The 24,742-nt window shown below is 39.1% G+C and overlaps 1 protein-coding gene across 1 annotated transcript in view; it reads right to left on the bottom strand.

The window, feature by feature from the left end:
- LOC111147029 (transmembrane protein 207) overlaps positions 1-15,394 on the bottom strand; it is a 16,335-nt gene extending 941 nt beyond the window's left edge. Inside the window, exons 1-4 of the mRNA XM_022502886.1 lie at positions 15,320-15,394; positions 13,410-13,447; positions 7,276-7,320; positions 6,301-6,443 (exon numbers count right to left, since the gene is read on the bottom strand). Coding sequence (XP_022358594.1) covers positions 6,301-6,443; positions 7,276-7,320; positions 13,410-13,447; positions 15,320-15,394 — 301 coding nt within the window. The remainder of the gene's footprint in view (positions 1-6,300; positions 6,444-7,275; positions 7,321-13,409; positions 13,448-15,319) is intronic.
- Positions 15,395-24,742: the final 9,348 nt, after the last annotated feature.

Raw genomic sequence — 24,742 nt, 5'->3', positions numbered from 1 at the left:
TTCTTTTCTTTTCTTTTCTTTTCTTTTCTTTTCTTTTCTTTTCTTTTCTTTTAAGATTTTATTTATTATTTATTTGACAGAGATCACAAGTAGGCAGAGAGGCAGGCAGAGAGAAGGGGAAGCAGGCTCCCTGCCAAGCAGAGAGCCCACCTCGGGGCTCCATCCCAGGGATCATGACCTGAGCTGAAGGCAGAGACCCTAACCTACTGAGCCACCCAGGTGCCCTGATTGCTTCTTTTCAAAACAATGACTACTATAAATTCTAGTAACAACTCTAAATTCACCTTTAAAGAGGAGTGCCTGGTGTCTCAGTAGGTTAAGCCTCTGACTCTTGGTTTTAGCTCAGGTCATGATCTCAGGGGCTCCACACTCAGTGTGGAGTCCGCTTGAGATTTTCTTCCTTTCCTCTTGCCCCTCTCCCCGCTCACATGCTCTCTCTCTGTCTCTCTCATCAATCAATCAATCAATCAATCTTTAAAAAAAAAACACCTTTAAAGAGAAAAAAAAAATGGCCCTTGAACTAGATCTAGTTCTGTGACTGCTTTTATATATTAAATATAATTGGAACATAACTATGTCATTCATTTACACAATGTACCTTTTTGTACTACAATGGCAGAGAGGAGGAGCTCCCTCATCTTTGGAGTATAGAATGATAGTGAACCCCTCATAGCATTGTAGGGAAGAGTAAATGAGCCTAAAGATGTTAGGTGTTAGCACAGAACGTGGCACATGGTAAGTGCTCAATAAATGTGAGCTATTACTACTATTATGCTCTGAAACAAAAGTAGGTGAATGAAATGCTCCCTCTTTCCTTACCTAAAACGATTCACAGAATATTTACCTAAAGAACATGAAGTTCAGAGAGGTAACGCTTCGGAAATAATCCTAAAATAAGATAGGATCTGGGAGAGGTGATGGAGAGAGGAGCTGGCATGTGAAGCCTGCTTCTTCTCTGTCCCTTCCCCAATTCAGAGCCCTTACGTTTCATCATTGATGAAAGATTAGTATTTCTATTTACCCAGAAGTACAAAAAAGGGAAGATTATCTCTGAAATTGTGGAAGAAATGGGGTCAGGAAGATTGTATCTCTGAAAGGCAGCATTATTGAGGAGATCAGCCCCTAAGATGAGTGGCCTCAGGAGGGGTGTCTCCACGGGCACTCACCTCGCTGGCTTCTCAGAAATGGCATGGGACCTGTTTGCTGCCTTGCTGGGGCTAACAGGACCCAAGTCTGATCTACACAGGATGGAAATGGAGACAATGTAGATTTTACAGTAATTTATTATTTTTAATAAGGAATATGGACAGATAATGGTGGGGATCTTTTCTTTATGCTCTCAAATTCTCTCTTTCTAATGAACACTAGATTGTTTTTTCTGCCTCAAGCCTTTTGTCCTCTCACCTACCAGACCCCAAACATTTTTCTTTTCATTATCCTTAAATGTCTTATTTTCTCACAAATAAGGGCTTTTACTCAGCTTCACAACTTTTTTTTCAATGAAGACCTGTTTTCAGTAAACCAACAACAACAACAACAACAACAACAAAAACAAAAAACAAAAACAAAAAAAAAGTTTGTTAATGGTCAACTTTACAACTCCTTTGCCATTACTTATTTTTTCAAATATAGATTTAACACATAAACAAAACTATGAAACTAAAAAACTCAAAACTTTTTTCAAGTCACTTGTATTGTCTACCTATTCACCCTGTCTCACAGAGCCAGATCCTTTAAAGTGAGAGCATTGATTCTGATTTGGGGTATAGATGGGTGTGGAGAATTTTAATGATGTTCTCTTCTTTTCCCACCTCTACTAAAAATCTGTATACAGTCCTTTAAAACGTCATTTCTGTGGCCCAGTGTGTGTTCTCTCCATTTATTAATTTGAGGGGGAAAATACCCTTCAAAATCTCCCATTTTCTGTGGACTTCTCAGATAAAAGGGATTCCAAAAGCATCATTAAAATAGGTAAGGTAAGGTAAGGCCATAAGAAAACATTAAAACAAGAAATGCTTGCCCCTAACACAGGTGCTGAGTTATTCTAGAACTGTTAGGGTCTGATGGCTGAGAGAAAGGGCAAGAGGTTCCAGAGATCACTTCACAGAGAACCTCACAGAGGAAGGTGTAGGGCATTGAACAGGTCCTTTCTGGGGGTACAGCAGTGATGCTAAGGGAACACTGGATCCATGAGAGGAGCTGGGAGTGGGGAGGGGTGTTGGGTGATAACGGAAGAAGAGAAACTATCTGGGGGCTGGGTCCTGGAAGAGGAGGTGGGACTGAGGCAGAAAAAAGTAACATGACCTAGGGCTTGCATAAAATAAATCATTATTCATTTCATTCCTCAAAATACCTCCAACCTCCAACTGTAGATTCCTTCTCCTCTACTCTTCATCCTTCCCCTTTCCCTCCACCTTCCTGGCTTCCTTCTGGTCTCCCTCCCTTCCTCTTTCTCTAGCAGTTCTCGCTCTTTTTCCTTACCCTCCATGGGGATATTGGAGGGATTCTTTCCCCCTTTTTGGACATGCTATGGACATAGAAACATAGATCCCATGAGAGAAGAGGAAAGACTGAGGAATCTGAGTACTAGATCAGCAGAGAACTGTGAAAAGACCTGCCTACTGGCACATGAGATGCAACAGGGGCCTGGGTATTTGTGTGAGATTCCCAAGGACCTTTCCCAGACAGAAATATCATCGTGCATTGGGTGCGTTGGGCTGGCACACTGTTTATGAGGATCCCAAGCAAGTGTTTGTCTTTGTCTCTTGAATATTTCTAATCAAGATAATTGACAACCTGAGCCATAATACTGCTGTCTGGTATTGTTAGTGGAAGAAATTTCCCATTTTATATATTTTAATAGCAGTAAATTTTAGTCCATCCCAGCTTTCCATATTCCATCAAAATTCTCCTCTTGGCTTGTCACGTGAGGGCAGCTTTCATGGGATCCTGAGAGTCAAACCTTGGACCCACTGGTTAGAAGAGCAGAACTATTTCAACTAATAGATTCAGCAAATAGTGGCAATAGCATGAGATAATTTTTGAAGAAATAAAGTAAAGGTCTAGGAAGAACCCCAGGGTTAATAAAGAAAATCTAGTCTAGCCATTAAAATGCTTTAAATGACCCATTTCCTACATTCAGGAGGGAATTCCTATCTTCAGGAGGGAATGTCCTATCTTCCCCTTGTGCTCAAAAGGTTGGCAGGGAGTCCAGAAACCTTATTTCATATTCTAATGTCACCAGTGTCTTTCAAGTGAGTTCTCATTTTCCTCTCCCTTCTGAACTGCGACAATGAGGAAGATCCTGAGGTACCACCCCACAACCATCAGTGTGGATGTGTGAATCTGGTGGAGACTGGACTCAACTCAAAGCTATGAGCACATACTTTGTGCTCAGTAGAGTAGAGTAGCCAATCTCTAAAGAGAGTTTGGCTCTTACCTCCTCTGTAGCCATAAAAAGGTCCTGTTGTGGTTCCCTCATTTTCCTTTTGGAGAAAACCTGCTTTTACGGAAATAAGAGGCAGGAAGAATCATTTGTCAGGAGAAATGAAAGTATAATGGGGATCCAGTGGGGGAAAGAAATCCAGTCAGGGTCTGGGTTTCAGACTGCCTTAAAATATTGACTCCCTGGAATTTACTTTCAGAAATTGCTAGTCAAGAAGATGTCACTAAAGATCACAGAGAATACCACTTCCTCAATTACTCCATTGTATTTTGCTTGGGAGGGGGAAAAACAGGAATTCCAGGAAGCACAACTCTGGGAGACATCTCCACATCAAAAACCATGCAAATGGCTGTTCACTGCCTGTAGCTCTTCTGAGCATCCCTTAGAAAGGGTGGGAGATGGGTAGTAGGTGGGATAACCTAACACCCAACTAGGCAAGGAAAAAAAAAAATAGGAATGGGCAACTGAGCCTCTGGCCCTAGAATGGAAAGTAGCAAACAACAAAAATGAGTTTTGTAATATAACTTGAGCTAGAGGAGAGATTTAAAGTTTCTTGAGCAACATAAGATTCCGAGAGATACCAGTGGCATCAGGAAGGAACCAATGGAAAGAGAAAGGGACTGGGGATTCTGGAGAACAAAACCTACCTTTGAGGACTCACCCAGTGGAAATGCCTAGAGGTCTGAGATACAGGATCACTTAGAGGAAAGAATAAAGTGACCTGCCCCGATTTTCACTGGCTCCCTACCCTCAATAGTGGACAATTTGAAGTGTATTAGTTGACTTGCAGTAAAGATCTATGTGGTATATTCATCCAGCATAGGGAGAAACGTATATAACATCTTCTGAGAGGAATAATAGCCACTTTCCCAGGTTGGTATTTAGCAATTAGGAATAATATCTGAGAAGCCCCTAATTTAGTGCCTAATACTTGGTAGATGTGAAATAAATTGTGACTATATTTTTTTTAAATAATTTCTTCCCAAGTATATTCTTTTTCTGTCCACAATGACAGAGAATGCAATTCTAATGCCCTGCATTTGGTATGATTACATGCAGATTATTGCCATAATCTAACAGGTTTGACACCTTCTCTCCCAATCATACCTGTTCAGGCACATTCAGGCAAATCAAAAGCATATGTGTAAATCACCAAGCAGGAAATATAAAAACATCAGAAAAATGGGGATATAACTGTGGCACATACACTGCCTTAAAAATGATAACACTACAACTGGTTACTACAGCTTGCTTACAATTAAGAAGAGAAGTTTTTAATGATTCAAGACAGTCTAGTAAAAGAGTCTTCTTCAGAGTACATAAAGGCCTAAGAAGACCAGAGTGGATTATCCTCCTTAAAAACTCAAGTCAAGTTGGAGGTATCATAATTACATTTATTTGTTAAATGCCTCAAGTTAAATAAATAAAAATAGACCAATGTGACCATGTTGACCCCTTTGACTAATACAATTTATAAGAATGTTGGTGGCCCTATTTCCTTCTATGCTCAATAGAAAGTGTTTGATTTTAGGCGAAAGATGATTTTTTCATTGGAGACTCTAATTATCTTTCTGCAAATAACCATTTCTCAAATAGACATGTGTTTCTTTTGTTAAATAATGACTTTTTAGAAAGCCAATAGTTAATATAATCACTAAATCTTGAGTACCAAGTTTTTTTTTTTTTTAAAGATTTTATTTATTTATTTGTCAGAGAGAGAGAGAGAGAGGGAGAGTGAGCACAAGCAGATAGAGTGGCAGGCAGAGGCAGAGGGAGAAGCAGGCTCCCTGCTGAGCAAGGAGCCCGATGTGGGACTCAATCCCAGGATGCTGGGATCATGACCTGAGTCGAAGGCAGCGGCTTAACCCACTGAGCCACCCAGGCGTCCCGAGTACCAAGTTTTGATATTAAAACATTTAGGTTTATTTTTACTCCACCTTTTATTTAGCTGTTAGTTTTCCCAGGGCTTTCCCTGTTCCATCCATTGAAAATCTTATGCTGGCCCAAGTTCCTGAAGCACAGCTATTAATCTCTACGAAGCCCTCTTGAGGCCTCTATGTATGGTGTACAAGACAGCACCTCAGAGGGAGTTTCATGACAGATGGTTTGGTTGAGAACAATGCTTAACACAAAGAAATAATCTATGACCTGTGATCTCCCGGAAACCAGTAAGTGATAATTGTATTACCTACAACTAAGGCTGGCAGTTACAAATAACTCTAAAGCCTGGCTTCCCTCCATTGCTTACTCTCTCATGCAGACTGGAAAATAATAGGATGGGCGTCATTTTGGGGGTGGGAGTTGGAAACAGGCAGGATCAGGGTGCTGCCCCTGTCTGGGGAGAAGGGACATGAGCATTGACACCCGCCTGCCCAATTCCAAGTATTTCAGGCTATCCATTGGTAGCAGACAATCTGGAAAGTATGGCTCAATGTTACTGCAGATAAGTGAGGCATGGAGAACTTAGTAATGACACTATAGGAACACCAGGGCAGGACAGTTTGATATCAAAGGCTCGAAGAGGTTATTGTGTACCTTACACCTTACCCCTCACTTGGAGTGACCAGCCCTGTGTATCTCTTCTCTTTTGCATGTTGACTGAACAAGAGGTTGAGGTTCTATTGCCATACTCAACTATGGGTCATTTCCCTAATTCACATTTTTTTTTCTTTTGAGGTCTCCTTTCTTCTGAAGTTTTCTCACTTAGACTCTCTCCCCACGGCATACCTTTGGGTCTCCAATAAACCATGTCTTGTTCTCAGTTCACAAATTTGCTTTTCAAGAGGTTAGTTCTTCAATTCACCACAAACCATTAGGTTTCAAACAGGAAGTTTAGAAGTGTGCAGACAGCTCACCATAAACGGGGTCCAAGTCTCCAACAGCAAAAACAGCCATGGTGCGTCTTGGGGATTCCATTCGGGGTCTCCTCAGCCAGCACTGGAAGCAGAAGAACATGACTCCACAGAGGAGAGTCACCAGGAAAATCAGCAGCAAGATCCTGATGCCGAGAAGGAGCAGAGAAGGAGTGAGGTGGAGCATGCAGAGAGCTTAGGAACTCCTGCTGCTTCTGGAAAGGGTGCAAGAGCTCCAGGAGACAGGGTGCAAGAAATCTGTGAGGCCAAACTCTTTAAGCAATCCCCCACCACTACTCATATACTGTTGCTAAACTTGGAACATTTATGGTGCTCAGAGTGGGTCGATCTTGCCAGGGGATGATGATCATTTCCTCTGGAAATTGAAGGTTATTCCAAGGAACAGTGTCTTTGTCCCTTAATTCATTCATCCATTACTCCTCTCTTTCGGCCAGCCAGCCATGCATTCAACGAGTAGTTAAGCAACTGAGGCAGTTGTAGATGTTGGGTGGGGTTGGGGATTTAAAGTAGACAAGACAGGATCTAACCACTTAATTGAGAGAACTAATAATGTTTCATTTAAAAAATACAGAAGTCATGATGTAGAAGGTGTATAACTACTGTCTAACAGTTTCTGAAGGACAGCTTGTAAAAGGTAGAAGTCTTATTTTGAAGGTTTTTAGGAATTTTGAAATCAGTACTGGAGTCATTTAGGGAGATTTCAAAAGGAAAAACAATTATTTATTGTTAAATTTCTCTAATTTGGGAATAAACTATTCCCAAAACAGTTTAAATTCCCTGTCACAGGAAGTACATTAGTAAACACTAACCAAAAATCAGAACGTGATGTTTCCACATATATTTCATGACCTTTAAAATTTCCTTAACTCTATGATTTTATGTGCCATTTTTATTATTTAGGAAACAGAGTATATATACATCACCAAAGGTTTTATAACAAATTGGGGTTATCCTTACCAGATATACCAGTCACTTGTGTATCGATCTTTATAGTTTATGCACCTGGTGGTAAAAGAAGAAGAGTTAATGTTGGACCTCTGGATGGCCAAAACCTATTCTCTTGGACCATAATATTTGTTCTGACTGTACCTATTTTCCCAGAACAATCATGTACTCACTGTGTACCACCTCCCTGCACAATGAACCAAATGGTCGCAATATGCCCAGTTCATTCGGGACTGGGAATACCTGAGAATACAGGTGAATGTGCAACTGTCACACATAGGCAATTTCATGGTCGTAAGGTTTGATTCTAGAGTTATGATGACAGTTGTGTATTGGGAAGATGGAGACTAACTTTTCAGAGGTAACATGTCATAGATATTAGGTATGAAATTTCTTTAAAATGCAGATTCACCAGGGAAGGTTTATAATTTCTGTTAACCTTTAATATCTTGGTAGAGAATAGCCAGGCTGCAGACCTGGTTAGAGGAAGAAGTTGGGAAAAGGGGGAAATGACTGAAAGTGGCCACACGTGCCATTTACCAAAGAGTGTGACGTTGATTCTTTCAGTCAGGATGGTCAAACCAATTGAGTGTCTAGGCACAACGCAATCATTCCTGGGATAAGTTTTAAAACGTTTCCTCACACGAAAACAAAGTTCACGGTGTGATTTTCGGGAGGCTTAGCTAACCTAAACCACTTCTGTGCTATTTATCGCAGAGTCCGTCGCTATGCCAGGCACTGGGAATGTAGGTGTGCCGATGGACTTTTTTCATACTTTGGTAAATGGGCATTGTCGAAGTATTCTGGGATTAAGCAGTGGAAACCTGTTCATCACAGTCCGGTAAGTCTGTGAGTTGGAGCTGTACTTAATCATGGCTACTTCAGTTTTTGTTAAAATAACACTCAGTACTTTTCAGCTTGAAATCACTCATAACTGTCAGCTAATTTATTGCTCCCAGCCTCTCCAAGGAGACAGTGTGTCATGTTTATCATCGTTCTAGTGGGAAGTGACTTTTTAACATATGTGAAGTGTCAACGTAAAAATTTTACCCCAAACATTTAAGAGGAAAGTTAATCACCCAGGCTTTTCGTTTTTTGTGTTGTAGGCTTTGTGTGTGTGTGTGTATATTCACGTAAAGACACAGGTGCAAACGGCTGGGGAAATATGGCAGTTGAAGTATAATTTTAGAAGGCATCCTAAGACAAGCAATCATCGATAAAGGATTTTAAAAATAATTAATGAGACATCCTTATAAAGGAATGTTATCCAGTCATCAAGAAGATTCATACTTATCATCAAAAGCCTTGTGAAGTAAAATAACAAAGAGGGCTCAGTTCTACTTTGTATATTCTATTACATAAATGCAATGTTTTCACTAATTAGGTGTTTTGTAGTAGTATACTCCTATACACCGAGTTACTAACAATGCTTTCTTCCCTTACAGTTGGTATCATGAGGCGCTTTATCTTTCCCACATTTCCATATGTTTTAAATGTACATCACTTTTATAGTCATAAAAATTTTAAGTATTATATTAAAAAAATATAAATCTTAAACATACAGTATCCCACTATAGACCTAGGGACATTCTCTAGGTGTTCTAGCCCAACAAAAGAGTAGAAATTTCCTATTTGGGAAATTGAAAAGTAAGCACATAATCAGGAGTGTGGATTGTTTCATCTCCCTCCATTAAAAATCTTTGCTTACCCTCTCAACATTTAAGAATAGACTTCATTCTTATCAAAATGTCAATTTTAAAGATTAACTACCTCAATTTGTTTCTCAGTTCTTTAAATTTTAAGCCACTCAGTATTTTTTTTTTTTTTTTTTTTTTTGCCAGTGATAACAATTATCCAAATTGACTTACTTCTCTTTTTGATCTTGTGCAATCACTGCTGGAGTTTCTGATATGCAATAAATACAATGGTCAAGAAGGAGTTAGCTGGACAAATGCAAAGTGATCATGGAATTTCCAAACTGTAGGCACCTTTGGGAGCATTTAGTTCACTCAGCAATTTACATACTCTACAACTGAAACCCAGAGTAGAGAAGTTGTGGAGATCACTAGCTGGTCAAAGAACTCAAACCAGATTACAAGTCTTCTGACTCTGTGTGCTTTCCTCCTTTCCCCACCATTATTTCCATGTCTTTTGCAAGATCAATTTTTTTTTTAAGATTTTATTTATTTATTTTGACAGAGAGATCACAAGCAGGCAGAGAGGCAGGCAGAGAGAGAGGAGGAAGCAGGCTCCCTGCTGAGCAGAGAGCCCGATTCGGGGCTCAATCCCAGGATTCTGAGATCATGACCTGAGCCGAAGGCAGCGGCTTAACCCACTGAGCCACCCAGGCGCCCCGCAAGATCAATTTTTAAAATTTTTTTTTTTAATTCTTTTTTTTTTTTTCTTTTAAGTAGACTCCACACCCAATGTGGGGCTTGAACTCAGAACCCTGAGATCAGGAGACACATGCTCTACCAACTGAGCCAGCCAGCCAGGTGCTCCCTAAACAGATTTTTTTTTTTAATTCTTAAAAAAGTATCAGAACAATAACAATATTCTAATTGTTCAATTTTTTTAAAACAAGGCTTTTTTTTTTTTTAAAGATTTTATTTATTCATTTGACAGACAGAGATCACAAGTAGGCAGAGAAGCAGACAGAGAGAGAGGAGGAAGCAGGCTCCCTGCCGAGCAGAGAGCCCGATGTGGGGCTCGATCCTAGGACCCTGGGATCATGACCTGAGCCGAAAGCAGAGGCCTTAACCCACTGAGCCACCCAGGTGCCCCTAATTGCTCAAATTTTAAATGGAAGATATTCAGCGTAGGGAAAATTACATTTTTTAAAGTGAAGCAATTACTCAGAGATTTATATATTATTGGTCAAATTGGGATGATGCCAAAAACAAAAAACATTCAGGAGAAAAGAGAACCAACTATGAAGCTTAAGGAAGACATTCCCGATCATGAGTGTTCTCTCGAAGTGGTTGCTGAAGGATTTTTTTCTGACTTTAGTGTAAAACTACTGCCCCCGAATGTTATGGAGATGATTTTTCCTTTACAGGGATGATTAGCCTAGTTGACCTTTATCATTCTTCTCAGCGCTGAGATTCTGTGGACCTAAGTCTAACTACAAATTCCTCAATTTGAAAAATTCGAGAAGAAAACTACAGAATTGCTCCGGTGGCTCCTTTGCTAGATTTAGCCAGAACTTCCTGTGCCAGGCATTCTTCTAAACCAGTTATATAATTTCAGAGGGAATTAACTCACTTTCAGATTCACGATGCTATGAGGTAAGGTCACAATATTATAATCCTCATTGTACAATTGGGAAAATTCGGGCATGAAGTAACTTGCCCAAGATAACAAAGCTGCAAGTGGCCGAGTTGGGGTTCACACCCAAATGGTCTGGCTGTGGAGAATGAGTCTTACTACCGTGCAGCCCCACCACTGGGAAGAGGAAAAGCCAGCTCTGACCTCAAATTACTATGGGGGGTACTGCCTGAATGCATTCAATATTCTGTGTTCCAAAATGCTTTAAAAATATTAGAAATACAAAAAGTAATAGAAATGAGAGCATGGAGCGTATCACACAAAAAGAATAAGCCAAGAGTGAGATCAGTTTTTAAATTGAATATAGTAAACCCCATATGAAGAATTTAACCCAACTCGGGATCTGGCTTAAGCTTTCTAGAGGTTAATAGGATGAGAGAGAGACTTGGTTATATAGTATCCTCTAAAATTAACAAAATCATGCAGCATTACTCACCAGATGCACAACTATTCCTGGAGTAGACACTAGAGAAGAATTCAAACTATTGGGCTTTATGAAGAGGATTCTGTTGGCAATGGGGACAACATTTTTCATATGCTCTTAGAATAAATGGAATAACAAATTTCATGGATCTTTTTCTTTTTTAAATCATCCCTTAACGTAGGCAAAAGTGCACTTAGCTATAACAATCTGGGAGAGAGATGGGTACTGTATCATATCACCTGGAGTGGTGGCTTGACCTCATTAATCCAAGATAAATTGTATAGTATCTAGAAGAATAGATGAACCATATATCCTCAGGTATTTCACCCAGTGTATAATTTCGTTTAACATTGGGCATACAATACAGCTTTATGGTGCAAATTTGTAATATATATATAGTGGTATAGTAGTACATATAGTACGCATATATGTATGGTACATATACATACTTCGTAGAGTAAAATTCTGGTTCAGGAGTCAGTCCTGGGTCCAAATCCAAGCTCTGCTTTTTACTTGCTTACTCTCGAGCAAAACACTTAACTTCCTCGAGTCAGATAAGTTGGTGAGATATCCAGAATCTATTAATGCAATTAATTGACAAAATCCTGTGGATGTATGATCATATTTATAAGTTACTCTACTTATGAATATATATGTACATGAGTGTATCAGTGTACTTGCTTATTTTGAGGAGGGAAAAGGATTGGGCTGTAATGGGGAGGCTCTATCTAGTTTTTTTCATATACTAAATTACTTATGATATTTAAATTTTATACAAAGACAGCCTAGCAATGTATTATTCATACTAATGAAAAGCCATTATAAAAATAAATTGAGTAGTTCAGATCATAAAAAATAGTTTGGGTTTGAAAAAAAATAAATAAAACTAATCATCTCTCAAATACCTTGTAGTGGCAAAAGATTTGGCATCTATCTTTGGTACAAATACTTACCTAATATCACCTCTCTGCAATACCAGCTACTTTCTTGCCCTCTCTTTTTATTTTCTGCTAGGGCAGAAAATAAATTTATAATGCTAGGCATTATATTTGAGGTAGTCTCTTCTTTTCATTCAAAAGCAGTGGTATTAATGACAAACACAGTAGACACTTGTATGCAAAGTGAGGTAGCTAAAAAAAAAATTGTACTTCAGAACTAGCTGAAGCCCTGCATTACTTTGCTACTGTCTTTGGGTCTCAATTTCTTCCCCTAAAAAGGAGACCAGTAGCCTCAGTGACTGGAAAGTCCGCTTATCAATGTCCTCTGTAGCGTATTTTCCTGTTCTATTGATCGAAGAATGAGATTCAACATTTATGATCATATTGATTGAATAATTAGATTCAACATTTATGATCTTTTCCAGTTATAAATTTCTGTATTCTATTATGCTGGGTCAAAGATAGGAGATGACTGGGCAAGATGAGGCAGCTAGGAGGTCCAGAGTTAGGTAAGTACATCAGGCATGAAAAATTCCATCATGTTATAAACACCAGAAGACAGAAAAAGGGGAGTCCAAAATCAACACAAAGAAAGAGCAGTGGAGAGTCAGCCATGCCAGAGCTGGAAGAAGAGCATAGACATAAAGCACAGATGATCAATAATGAGATGATCCACCAAAGCAGGTGAATGGTTCCAGGGCCAAGGAAGGCATTCCACATAGCACGGCCTCTTCATCTGGAGGCAGCGCCCAGGCCATGAGACTTTGACCTTGAGGGTGACAGGTAATAATAATTGAAAAGAGCCACCTGGTCATCAGGGCTGCACCGAGAAGGCCGTGCTTGGCAGACATGCTTTTCTGACACTTGCATTAAGTTATAGTGCATTACAGCTCTTATTAATCATCATCAGCATTATTAATGGCACCTTCTCCCCCAAGTCCAGAATAGAATTCTGGGAACCATTAAGTTGACGGTCCCCAAAGTGAGAAAATTGAGTCAGTTATTCTCATAACGTATATCAAATGCATTTTGAAATGTACACAGAATACAGGTGAGAATCTTTGTCAGTTGGCTTATATTTGAAACTGAATACCCAGAAAATGGTGGCCCACCAACACTGTGACTTCCAAGTGGGGGTGCGGACGAAGATGACATCTTTGTGAGCCTGAAGAACCCTTGCTACCACTCTGGTGGAGAATGCAGTGAGCAAAAATACCTAGAAATCAATGAGGCTCCTTATATTTGCCAAAGCTAATCATAATGAAAGTGTCTCTTTTCCTGCTTTTAGAAAAATTGAGCCATTTGCATTTAAAAACAATTTGCTCTTACTTTTCTTGCATGATTATAATCATCATTCGAGACTCATTTGGGGCTTCTCAAATGACTTGAGCCTTTTTTTATTCTTTGAATTTTGAAAATGCTAAATAAAAACATGAAGCCTCTTGCTATTTACTTACATTTCACTTTCTTCACATGGTGGGTCCGAGAGCACCAACTGAAACACATGTTTAGAACAATAAAATCCAAACATCTCATCAGTCTAATCCTTTAATACAAACAGCGCTTAGAGACAATGTGGGTTTATATCATTCCGTTTGTTTTTTTAATTAAAAGCTCCATAGCAGAGTCCATTATTGGTGCACAGAATTTTAATTGAAAAAAAATCTCCCGGTAGATTCTCTAGCTCAGCGGTGACAGGAAATACATATTTTGAGCCAGATTCCTATCCGACAGTAGACGGATGGGATGTGAAAATGCCTTTTGTTCTTTCTATAGGCAGATATTGTTTGCTCGAAAGACCTTCCTTGCACCTTGCATTTTTTTGTTTTCACATTTTAGCTGGTGGAAGAAAGTTCATTATTTGCGGAGTATTATTTTCACACAAAGAAATCAAGTTCCTTATGTGAAAACAGAAGTCCATCCCATTAGCATTAATGGGTGTTAAATATTTGCATGAAGGAGTGACTTTAACTAGCTCCAAGGGGGGAAGGTCCATTTAAAATTACATGACAGTCCTGTTGAGATTTACATGTGTGTCTTTACCAAAGAAGGGAGAAAAGGTAGTAAACTTGATTGCTTTGTTTTAAATGACCCAAACCATCAGCATTTTAACATAATTATCCTAGTTCTTTGTGTTGAGCCTTACCGGTTAAAATAACACATCACAGAGGAAAGAAATACTCTGTTCTAGAGGTTTTATTTGCAGGTTTGTTTTTCCCTTAAACTGAGACTCTTTCCAGGGACAATGAGAAAATCTTTACATGTCATTCATAGGTGGCTCTTAAACTTGGGTTAATGAGATCAGTGAAGTATTTATTATCCTAGAGTATACCATGCAAATATGAATACAAGTATGAAGTTACAAAATTTAAAATGATAAGCTCGGGGATTTTTGTGAAATATATCTTTTTCCCCCTTTAATCCCAAATGCATCTTCTTCGGCACCTTATATTTTACTCCACCAAGTTTATCTAGGCAAAGAGATTTGTCGAGTTGCAGATGGAGCCATGAATTGGCCATCAGAGAGCATGGTAATGAACAATTTATAAGCCCAGAAAATGAGTTGCACTCTCTTTCGCTCGAATGCAGCAAATAGATTTGCATACTAACAGAGAGGAAAATGAACATTCAAATTTTGTCCATAAAGAAAGTTTATTTATGAGTAGATGAAATCATTAGGGATCCAGCTTAACAGATAAATAAAGTCTGCATTTCATTTTCAAGTCACTCCCCAGTCTCCTGTGCTGTGCCCTACCTAGCGAGGAGTCCACAGTCATCCATTATTCCTACCTCACTGCTGATGCTTTAGCTGACGGACCTCGGGGTTATCACGAAATGATGAGCAGGACTGAAATCTTTCAGATACATTGCATTCAAGTAACACAGATACAGAGATGCAGGTATTAGTCTGAATGAGATGCTAAAAAAAGTAGAGGAACCAAAATAAACTCTAAGATGGGTCTGTCTGCGTTGCTCAGCACTGAGAAATGGGGAAGCCTCAAGGACAGTTGTAGGCAACAGTAAATATGTCTTAAATTAATCCTGCCACAGCATTTGGATTTATCAGCAGTAATTTTTATTTAAAAAAAAAATGCACAGCCTAGCAAAGTTAAGCAAAGATTACATTGTGTCATATTACTTCAATGGCAGTAGAACTAATAAAGAAGAAATAAGACTAATGACATGGACCATTTTGTCTTCTGTATTTCTCACCAATAAATATGTAAGTCATAAGCTGGTGGTAACACCGTCTTAGAGGAAATCTTATAAATGTGAGAATAGTTAAGTTACCCAAAAAACAAATCTAGAACAAATCAGTTTCTTAGAGTACCCCTGGAAATCTTTTCCCAAAAAGAGAGATGGTTACCTGGAATAGTGGCAAACACGAGGTTCCTGCTTTTGAGAACACTGAAGTAAAATTAAAAGGTCTGGGTCCCAACATACTTAAGGAACGAGCTGCTCGAAGCCAGTGGTTGGGCTTCTGTGTTGATCTCCTTCTTTCCTTGGAACTTGTTAGCCTCTAAGTTATGCTTCCCACCGAAGCACTCATTAATGATGCTCCTTGTGACTTTTAATGTGCACACTCACTGGGGGGCAGGCATGTTGGGTGCGTGCTCACAGGTACTCAGAGTTCAAGGAATTTCAGTGTAAGGTCAGAACCCTGGTACTGTTTGTCAAGCCCTCAGAAGTCAGGGTTATACATGCTGACCTGCAAAACTAGCTGGCTGCTTAAATAACCTAGGGCATTCAAGACCATGTTTTATTCTAGGGCATTTCTGGGATTTATACAGGATCTGCTACTTGGAATGTTTAATTTTCTTCCCTTTGTTGGTCCTTTTACCTCTTCTTTTCCTACACATCATTTTCAGTCCCAGGTCTAACTCAACCTTGGGCATAAAGCTTTCCTTGTCTCATGATGATCGCGCCCTACTTTTAAACAGTGCATATTTCAATGTTTGATGAAACAACTCCAACACGACTGCCAAATAAACAAACAAACAAATAAATAAATAAAAGCTTGCAAAATGTCTAGGAAATTTCTGGAAAAGGACAATAAAGAGGCACGAATTTAATTTATATTAAAACATTAGAAAAGTATAGAAGTTTACAAAAACTGATATGGATGCATATAAACAGTAAGATAAATAAAATGGAATAGAATTCAAAAACAGATTGAAATAAACAAAGATTTCAATTGTCATTTCAAGCTAGTGAGGAATAGACATTATTCAAGGAATGATGAAGAACTGAGTGGTTAGGTGGAAAGAATGGAGCAAATGGTTTGTAAGGTGCTTAACCATACTCATAATAAGATACATATTGCTTGCAATTATAATCAGCATGGCAAGTTGATAAAAAGGATAATAGAGCAAAGAGAGATAGCTACGGGGAGGTAAGTCCTCTCTTACATGGTTGGGAAAACTGTAGAGCCTCTTGGGAAGACAATTAGGCAATACCTATTAACCTAAAAACTGAATATATCTGTTGGTCAGGAATCCTTCTGGGAATAAATCCTACAGATACTATTACAAGTAGCACAAATTATTACATGCAATGATGTTCACACAGCATTGTTGGTAATAAAATATTAGAAACAGCACATGTCCATCAAAATGGGGCTGCTTACGTAAATACAAAAGGATTATATCTGCTCAACAAAATACTAAGCAGCTGTTTAAAAAGGCATAGCAGCAGGTCTGGCTGGCTCAATGATAGAGCCTGCAACTCTCGATCTCAGGGTTGTGAGTTCAAGCCCCATACTGGATGTAGAAATTACTGAAAATACATAGATAGATATCTAGATAACTAGATAGATAGGTCGATGATAGAAAGGAAGGTGGAATAGGTTGCAGCTACTGACAAGGAAAGACCTCTAAGAGTCATCATAAAGTGGGGCGCTTGGGTGGCTCAGTCATTAAGCCTCTGCCTTCGGCTCAGGTCACGATCCTAGGGTTCTGGGATCAAGCCCAGCATCGGGCTCCCTGCTCGGCGGGAAGCCTGCTTCTCCTTTTCCCATTCCTTCTGCTTGTGTTCCCTCTCTTGCTGTGTCTCTCTCTGTCAAATAAAGAAAATCTTAAAAAAAAAAAAAAAGAGTTATCACTAAGTATAAGGAACAAATTGTGGGACACTGTGTACAGCCTGCTGGTTTTTATGTAATCATTAGGGAAATACAGCTATGGTGTCTTCCCTCTCTATGAAACATACACACATATACTCATATATGCACAAGATGTCTCTGCTTTAAACTATTAACAGTGATTTTCTCTGTATAAGGGAAATGAGAGTCTGAGGAAACATGAGTAGGAGGGAAATTTATTTTTCACAGCTTCTTGTATGTTTGATTTTATTCTTAGTTCTGCCATTTAATCATTTTGTACATACATACATTTCCAAGGGTCAATTTTGAAGCCAATCATCCAGAATTCGGAACAAGCACGTGGTGGTTCAAGTCCCAGCATAGTTCACCACCTCCAAATCAAAGGATAATACATGACTTAATTTATGATGGCTTACCTGGATTGCACTAGAAACAAATCAGCAGTGTTAGTTACCTAAACTACGGCTCTGAACTGGAACTGGCCGTTAAGGTATGTGGATTAGTTGAGAGGCATCTGGACGGGCTGTGTGGCGGCCGCAGTCTGCTTAGTATGCAGCCACAGACACAGCCATGAATTACAAGCAGAGGAAGGGCTTGGTGCCGATGCCAACAGGAGATAAGTAAACCCAGCCTACAGTATTATTTGTCCCTAGGACACCCTCCATTTTGAGTGTCTCTGAAGCCTGCAATTAAACAGAAGGAAAAATAGGCTCTTCACTGGTGAACTTACTTATTAGGCGGTCAGAAGTCTGACTTCCGTCAGTGGAGTCAATGATCTTAAGAAATCCTGGGAAGGGGAAGGCCAGAAGACTAGAAAAGAGATGGAGTGGAAACAAGGACAACATGTTTGATTTAGCTTTGGAAATTGGAATGATGACCAGCCAGATACATAGATTAAACAATTCTTGTGAAAAAAAAAAAAAAAAATACATGATTTTGCAGCAGGTGGCTGACTGGGACTGTGGCAGCTGATTGGAGGTGGACTCTATACTAACAGTAATACTGCAAACGCCACGACTATATTTGGTGCTAAAATAAAAATTCATATTCATTGCCACCTCTCTTTATCCAGACTGCTATTTATCTGTTAGCTTCTGTGACTTTTTTATACCACTTCCAAAGGCCAGCATGCTAGCTTCTGCCTAAGAGCACAATTTCTGTTGTGCCTTCCCTCCTCAGCATCATATATGACAGTTTGAAGGTCTTAGAAAAAGAAGTCTGCCCATGGATGTCCTTTTACCTGTATAAATTTTAAACTTTTTATTCTGAGATAATTGTAGATTCACATACAGTTTTAAGAAGTAAAACAGAGGTCTTAAATACCCTTTGCCCAGTTTTCTCCACTGGTAACATCTTGCCTTATACAATATCACAACCAGGAAACAGATACTGATACAATCCACTGCCTGCCTGGTGTTTGTCATTCATGTTTTATGATCTAAAAGTTGTGATTAATCCAATATTTTTTCCCAAATGGATGCTTATGTGTGTGAATGGTAATGAGTTGACATCACTGAGAAGTCAGCTTGAAGATAGATGTCTGTTGTAAAATGATCTCTTAAGTCATTAAAATACTATGGACTTCTTATGTTTGAATACAAGGGTGGAAAGAAGAAAAACTCTTCGAAAGACTCAGGAACAAGGACAGGAAAAAGGAGAATGAGTATATTATATGAGATCAGACTCACAATATTTACTGAGTACTTGGATGTTGAACTCTATAATCATTATCTTTGTAACAAGAGAATGGAGAGATATATGTTCAATGGTACAGTGCTGGTCATTTACCCAAACTTTCTCCTATGCTGGGTAGTAGAAGAAAGCAAATCCTGCAGGGAAGGATGGTCATGAGGTGATATGAAACTATTATCTGGATTTGTAGCCTGGCAGAAGTCCAAATTCCCTGAAGCCCTAAGGTTCTATTGATGTTTGTCCTTAAAGGTCATGGCATGCAGGTGTTCAAAAAAAATCTAAGGACCCAAATTCAAGGGATTAAGTAAGAGTAAACAGAAGTTATGAAAAGAAGTGGGCAACGCATAAAGGAAAGTCCAAAGAAAAAGGAAGGAGGCATCAATCACTCTCTTAGAAATTAATGGAGCAGGAGAAAGTTCTAGAAGTCAGAAGCCCTGGGCTGAGGTCACCACTTTGCACTAACCAGAAGTGTAACGATAAAACATTTATCGTCTCTTAAAACTGTATTTCCTAAGAAACAGTGATAATAATATTTGTCTCTTTCACATAATTTTTTTGAAGATCAACTTGAAAATACCAATATGAAATCAGACCAGGCATAGACATAAGGAATTGAGTAATGGAGCATCATAGAATAAAATAAATTCCAAAATCCATTCAGCTCCTGAAAACTATGGGATCCAGGGTTATGTAAGGAGGACTTCAAATGAGGCAGCACTTCTGGCTGTCAGATTTCATTTTCTTCTCCCCACTGAGAAGAAATACTGATCACATTGCTAAATCAACGGTCAATTTTCAGTCTTTATCTCATTTGTCCTAATTGGCAACATTTGATGTAGGCAATCATTTCTTCCTTTAAACACTTTCTTCACCTGGCTTCCAGAACAATACATTTCCTGATTTGTTTCCCATATTATTGACTGTCTCTCTCCATCTCCTTTGATGATATTTCCTTGTCTATCCAGACTTGACATGTTTGAGTCTCCGTAAGGCTAAGCCTCAGACCTCTTTCTTTTCTATTTACAGGCATATTTTCAGAAATCTCATTCAGTTTCAGAGATTATCAGCCACAAACTGAGGACTCCAAAATCCATCTCTCCAATCCAGATCTCTTCCCTGAATTTGTATAACCAACTGCCAACTCCACATCAACATTTGGATCTTGACTACATTTCTGCAAGTAGACTTGCCCCAAATATAGCTTCTGATTTTCCCCACCTTCCTTCTACTCTTTCATTTCCACCCATCTTTCCTTTATCAGCACATTACAACTGTTTCCTTTTGGTTGTTCAGGCTAAAAAGATTTTTTTTTAAGATTTTATTTATTTATTTGACAGACGGAGATCACAAGTAGGCAGAGAGGCAGGCAGAGAGAGAGGGGGAAGCAGGCTCCCCGCTGAGCAGAGAGCCTGATGCTGGGCTCCATCCCAGGACCCTGGGATCATGACCTGAGCCGAAGGCAGAGGCTTTAACCCACTGAGCCACCCAGGCTCCCCCAGGCTAAAAAGATTTGAAAACACTTTTTAGTTCTTTCTTACCCTCTCTAATCAATCAGCAAATCTTGTAGTCTCTGCTTTCAAGATATATGCAGACCTCTGCCACTTTCATTACATTTTCCAGCAACTTTTTACTGAAATTACTATCACCTATCACCTGAATTATTTCAATGGCTTTCTAGTAGACTCTTATTTCCTTCTGTTTTTACACTTACCTGTGTACCACCTACTCTTGATACAGCAACCACAGCGATGTTCTTAACTTTATAAGTTGGATCCTGTCACTCATTCTTCTGCACACAACTCTTGAGTGGCTTCTTATTTCCCTCAAAGTGAAGAAAAGAAGTCCTTGCTATAATTTACAAAACCTCATGAGGCCTGTTCTCTTTTCTCTTTCTGGTCTCATATTCTACGGGTCTCCTCTTGCTTCACTCTGTTCCCAGCACACTGCACCGGACGTGATTTTCCTTAAACTTCCCAGGCATTCTCCTGCCTCGGGGTCTTTGCAATAGTGCTTCCCTCAATCTTTAAGGAACGTCTCTCATTTGCCCATATGGCTTCCTTCCTCACCTCCTTAAACTCTTGGCTCAAATGCCACATTTTTACTGAGGCTTTCCCTGACCACTGTATCTGATATTATGACAACCTCATCCACAGCCAGCACTCCCTTTCTACTCTTTCTGTAATTTATGTTTCCCAAAGAATTTTTGGAAAGGCCTATTTGTCATGCTATTGTTTCTCTCCCTCGCCTGAAGAGAAAACATCATGAGCAAATGTAATGGAACTAACATGAGTTCACTTGGTAGTGGTTACAGGTAGAGACTACACCAGGTAGAGTTGTCACACAAAGGAAACTTGATTTGCGGCAGAAAAGGAGATCCTGAGAATATTTTCCAAAGGCATGTCTTTTTGAGTAGGGGTGAGTGGGTTCAATTTATTTAGGCTTAGGATAAAATATTCAGAAAAGAGAGCTTTGTCATCACATGTAAAGCAGACACAAGGTTGTCAGGACTTACTTAGAAAACATGCCTTTACATGTGACCTATGTTATGTTAATGAAGTGTGTGCTCCTCCTAGGGCGGAGATTTTAACATTATAATGAAGCAGAAGTTAACTGTGGACAGAGGAAGGTCTATGGCTGTTCTCCGAGAGCTAGTACCAACTGGATTGGGCCCTGGGTTCCTTATTTCTGGTAAGGAATGCAGGGCCTTGCTTGCTTTTCAAGCGGCCCAGGGAGTTTTTACCACTGATTTATTGTCTCTGATGTGGTTAGGCTAGAGATTTGTTAGTTTGTGTATTTCCTTTGTTCCTTTAAAATCCTGAACTATGGAAGTTTTTGCATTTCTTTGTAATTCGGACACCTCCTAGAAAGTTCTGCAAGAAGTATGCTTGGGCAAGAAGAGCTGGTAGAGCCTGGATTACAGAAAGTAGTTGGGGGTAGGGTGGGGCCACAAAAATCACATCTCTTATATCAAGAGATATTGAAAAAAAGAAAAGCGAGAGAGAGAGCTATATCGTGTCTTTCTTTTACTGGGGATCCATAACTCTTTCTGCTTACAGGAAGGGAAATTTGCCTATTGCTGTTTTGTTCCCTCTGTCTCCCTAGTACCTAAACAACAGCGCCTTTCGCATGGTAAGCACACAATACATATGTGTTAAATAAATGAGCTAAATGATTGATTAAGTAATGAATGAATGAGCCAGCTTAGTCCCAAACAGCTGGCTGACCTGAGAGCAAGCTGCTTGTGGGAGGAGAGGGAACAGACATTATTCAACAGTGAAGGCACCCTCCAGATTACAGGAGAGGTGGAAAAAAAAAAATAAGCACAAACTGAAGGTCATTTTTGCGGGAATTTAACTGACCAAGCTAGGGTCACGTGAATATAAAAAGGTATTAGCCAGGAAAAAAAAAAAATGCAGAGAGGAAAAAGAGAATCAGTATTTCTATAAATGCCCTGTGGTTGCATGAATCTAAGTTCAACTTGGAGAGATAATGTCTCCACAGCTTTTTGAGTGGAAAAAAACTTGACATTGGTTTGTTCTACATTCATTATTAGATTGTACCAGCAACTAAGAGGCCATGTCTGAAATGGACCATTAAATATAGTCCTTTGCAGATTTAACACAAATTATATCACTCTGAAAAGTGCTTTGACATAACTTGGAGTTAAACATTTGCTGTAAGTGCCACTGTTTATGGTAATAATTGACAAACCATGCTTAGGTTAGATGTGAGTAAGAGTTGTTTTATTAACCGGTAACATTATTGAATTCTCGAAAATTGCAAATTCTGGTCGTGTTTTAAAAACAATTGGATAAACACTGCAGTTGCTAAATAGGTGAGTTTATTGCCTTGTAAATGTAATGTGATAGATATTAAACTGTACGTCTCAGTTTCTTTCACCAACTTCAGTGGAATTTTTTTTATTTCTTGTCAGATATTAAAAGTTTAGGATTCTAACTTCCAAATTTGATTTTTAAAAAACATTGCTCAAAACTTTGTGAATGCATGAGGGATAGTCTTTGTTTTCCTTTCAAATTGTAACTGGACTGTGAGTTTGCTCCTTGGTGAGTCACAGATCCTAGGTGGAGTTGTCACACCAAAAAAAACACTTTATTTGCAGCAAATAAGGAGATCACACAGAATAGCTTCCAAAGTTGTGACTCTCTGAGAGGGTGAATGGGTACCTTTTATTTAGGGTTTTGAGTATTTAGATAGGGAAGTCTTGTCATCCTCGGTAGAGGCAGGCGTTAAGGTCCACAAGCATCTTAAAGAAACATGCCTGCGCTACATTGTATGTTATGTAAATGGGGCTGAGTCTCCTCCTTGGGTGGAGGTTTTATTTTAATATTATAATGAGGTAAAGGCAATTGCTGAGGTAAAGGCAGACCAGGGGGTCCCTTCACGGTCTATGTGCAGATGGAAGTCAGAGGTTTAGCTCAGAGGTTCTGGGTGGTCTGGGATGGCGGGAGGTCTGGTCAGGGCAGTCGCCATCATCTGAGGCATGGTTTTGGGTTTCATTTGTTTGTGTTAAAGGTAAGCCAGAAAAAAGAGTTAAAGGAAAAATGTAAGACAAAGTTTAGTGAATACAAGCAGGTGGGCAAAAGGTCCAGTCTTGGGATCCAGTTGGTAACAGTATCTCATATTACCTCCCTACCTTCATTTTGGGGTGCTTGGTTTTCTCTCTTTTCACATAAGGATTAGAGTCAATACTTCTTTTAAAAGAATTATCAAAAAATACTTTTGAACCGTTGTGTTATTTTAAATCCAGAAAAGGTAATGGGAAAATTCAGAGTTTATCGGTTTTGCTCACTTTGTTGCCATGACAGTTGGTAAAAGTCAAATGTGTCTTGCTAGCCCCATTTATCTATGCGGAAATTAGCTTGATTTTGTTTATAGAGAGGATACATGTTTTAGGGAATTCATTTTATTTTGATACCCTGCACTGACCAAAATAGCCCTAACTTTGTGATCCATGGAGATTCCTAACTGTAGCTACTAGTTACTAAGTCTCAGCCGCTGGCCTAAGCAATTTACAAACATTGATTCACTTAAAAAATAAAGTATTTTCATGTAAAATAATTCCATTTTACACATGGAAAAGTAAAGCTATGGAGCTTATGTAACTTGCCAAAGTTCACACAGCTAGGAAGTAACAGAGATAGAACAGACAACTGTAACCACCAGCAGTATTTATACACAAATGTTCTTCTTCTTTTAACCTCTAGTTATTGCCTTTTAAACATGGGTACAGTTATCATCCTGTTATTGAGGAATATCAGCAATGGTCACTTACATGAGATTTACTTCCAAAGAACTTCGTTGGTACCCAATGTGTACTAGATAACCGGGATAAAGAAATGAAGTTTCTAGACTATTTCTCTTCTGTAACACAGGCTGATTGGAACAGGTTTCTTTGGTAACTGTCTAAAGAAAATGCTCTTGGAATTTATAGACATAGCAATTATTTTCACATTGGAAAGAGCTGAGAACAATGACTGTCTACCCCAAATCTTTGCCTCCCTCCTTGTAACACTGGCTTTATTGAACTTTTCATTCCTGTCCCATCCCCATGGATGGCTGGACCATTTGTGATATCCACTCATTAACCTCATTAATGATTAGTATGTGACCCAGGTATAGACAATGAGACATGAAAGGCAATATGCTATAGAGGATATGGATTATAGGAAACACTTCTAAAATATTAATCCAAGAACAATAAAACCTTTCTGACTTTGTATGGTTTGTGTTTGAAAAATCATGTCCAATTTATAGCAGATTTCATGGAAGAGATAATATTGGAGATGGATTGGGAGGTATGCATAGAGGTAAATAGTACAGGGCATCTCAGTAGAAATAACAGAGTGAACAGATTTTTATAGTCAAGACTGGGTAAGATACAGTTGGGGATTGACAACCAGAGACTCCAATGGGGCTAAGAACCAGGATGTGGGGCCAGATCATGGAGGCCTTTAATATTAGAATAAGGAGACTAGTCAT

Source organism: Enhydra lutris, unplaced genomic scaffold (genome assembly GCF_002288905.1).
Source record: "Enhydra lutris kenyoni isolate GAN:26980312 unplaced genomic scaffold, ASM228890v2 scaffoldscaffold2, whole genome shotgun sequence".
Taxonomy (NCBI): Eukaryota; Metazoa; Chordata; class Mammalia; order Carnivora; family Mustelidae; genus Enhydra; species Enhydra lutris.
This window is presented reverse-complemented; position numbering and strand designations above follow the sequence as displayed.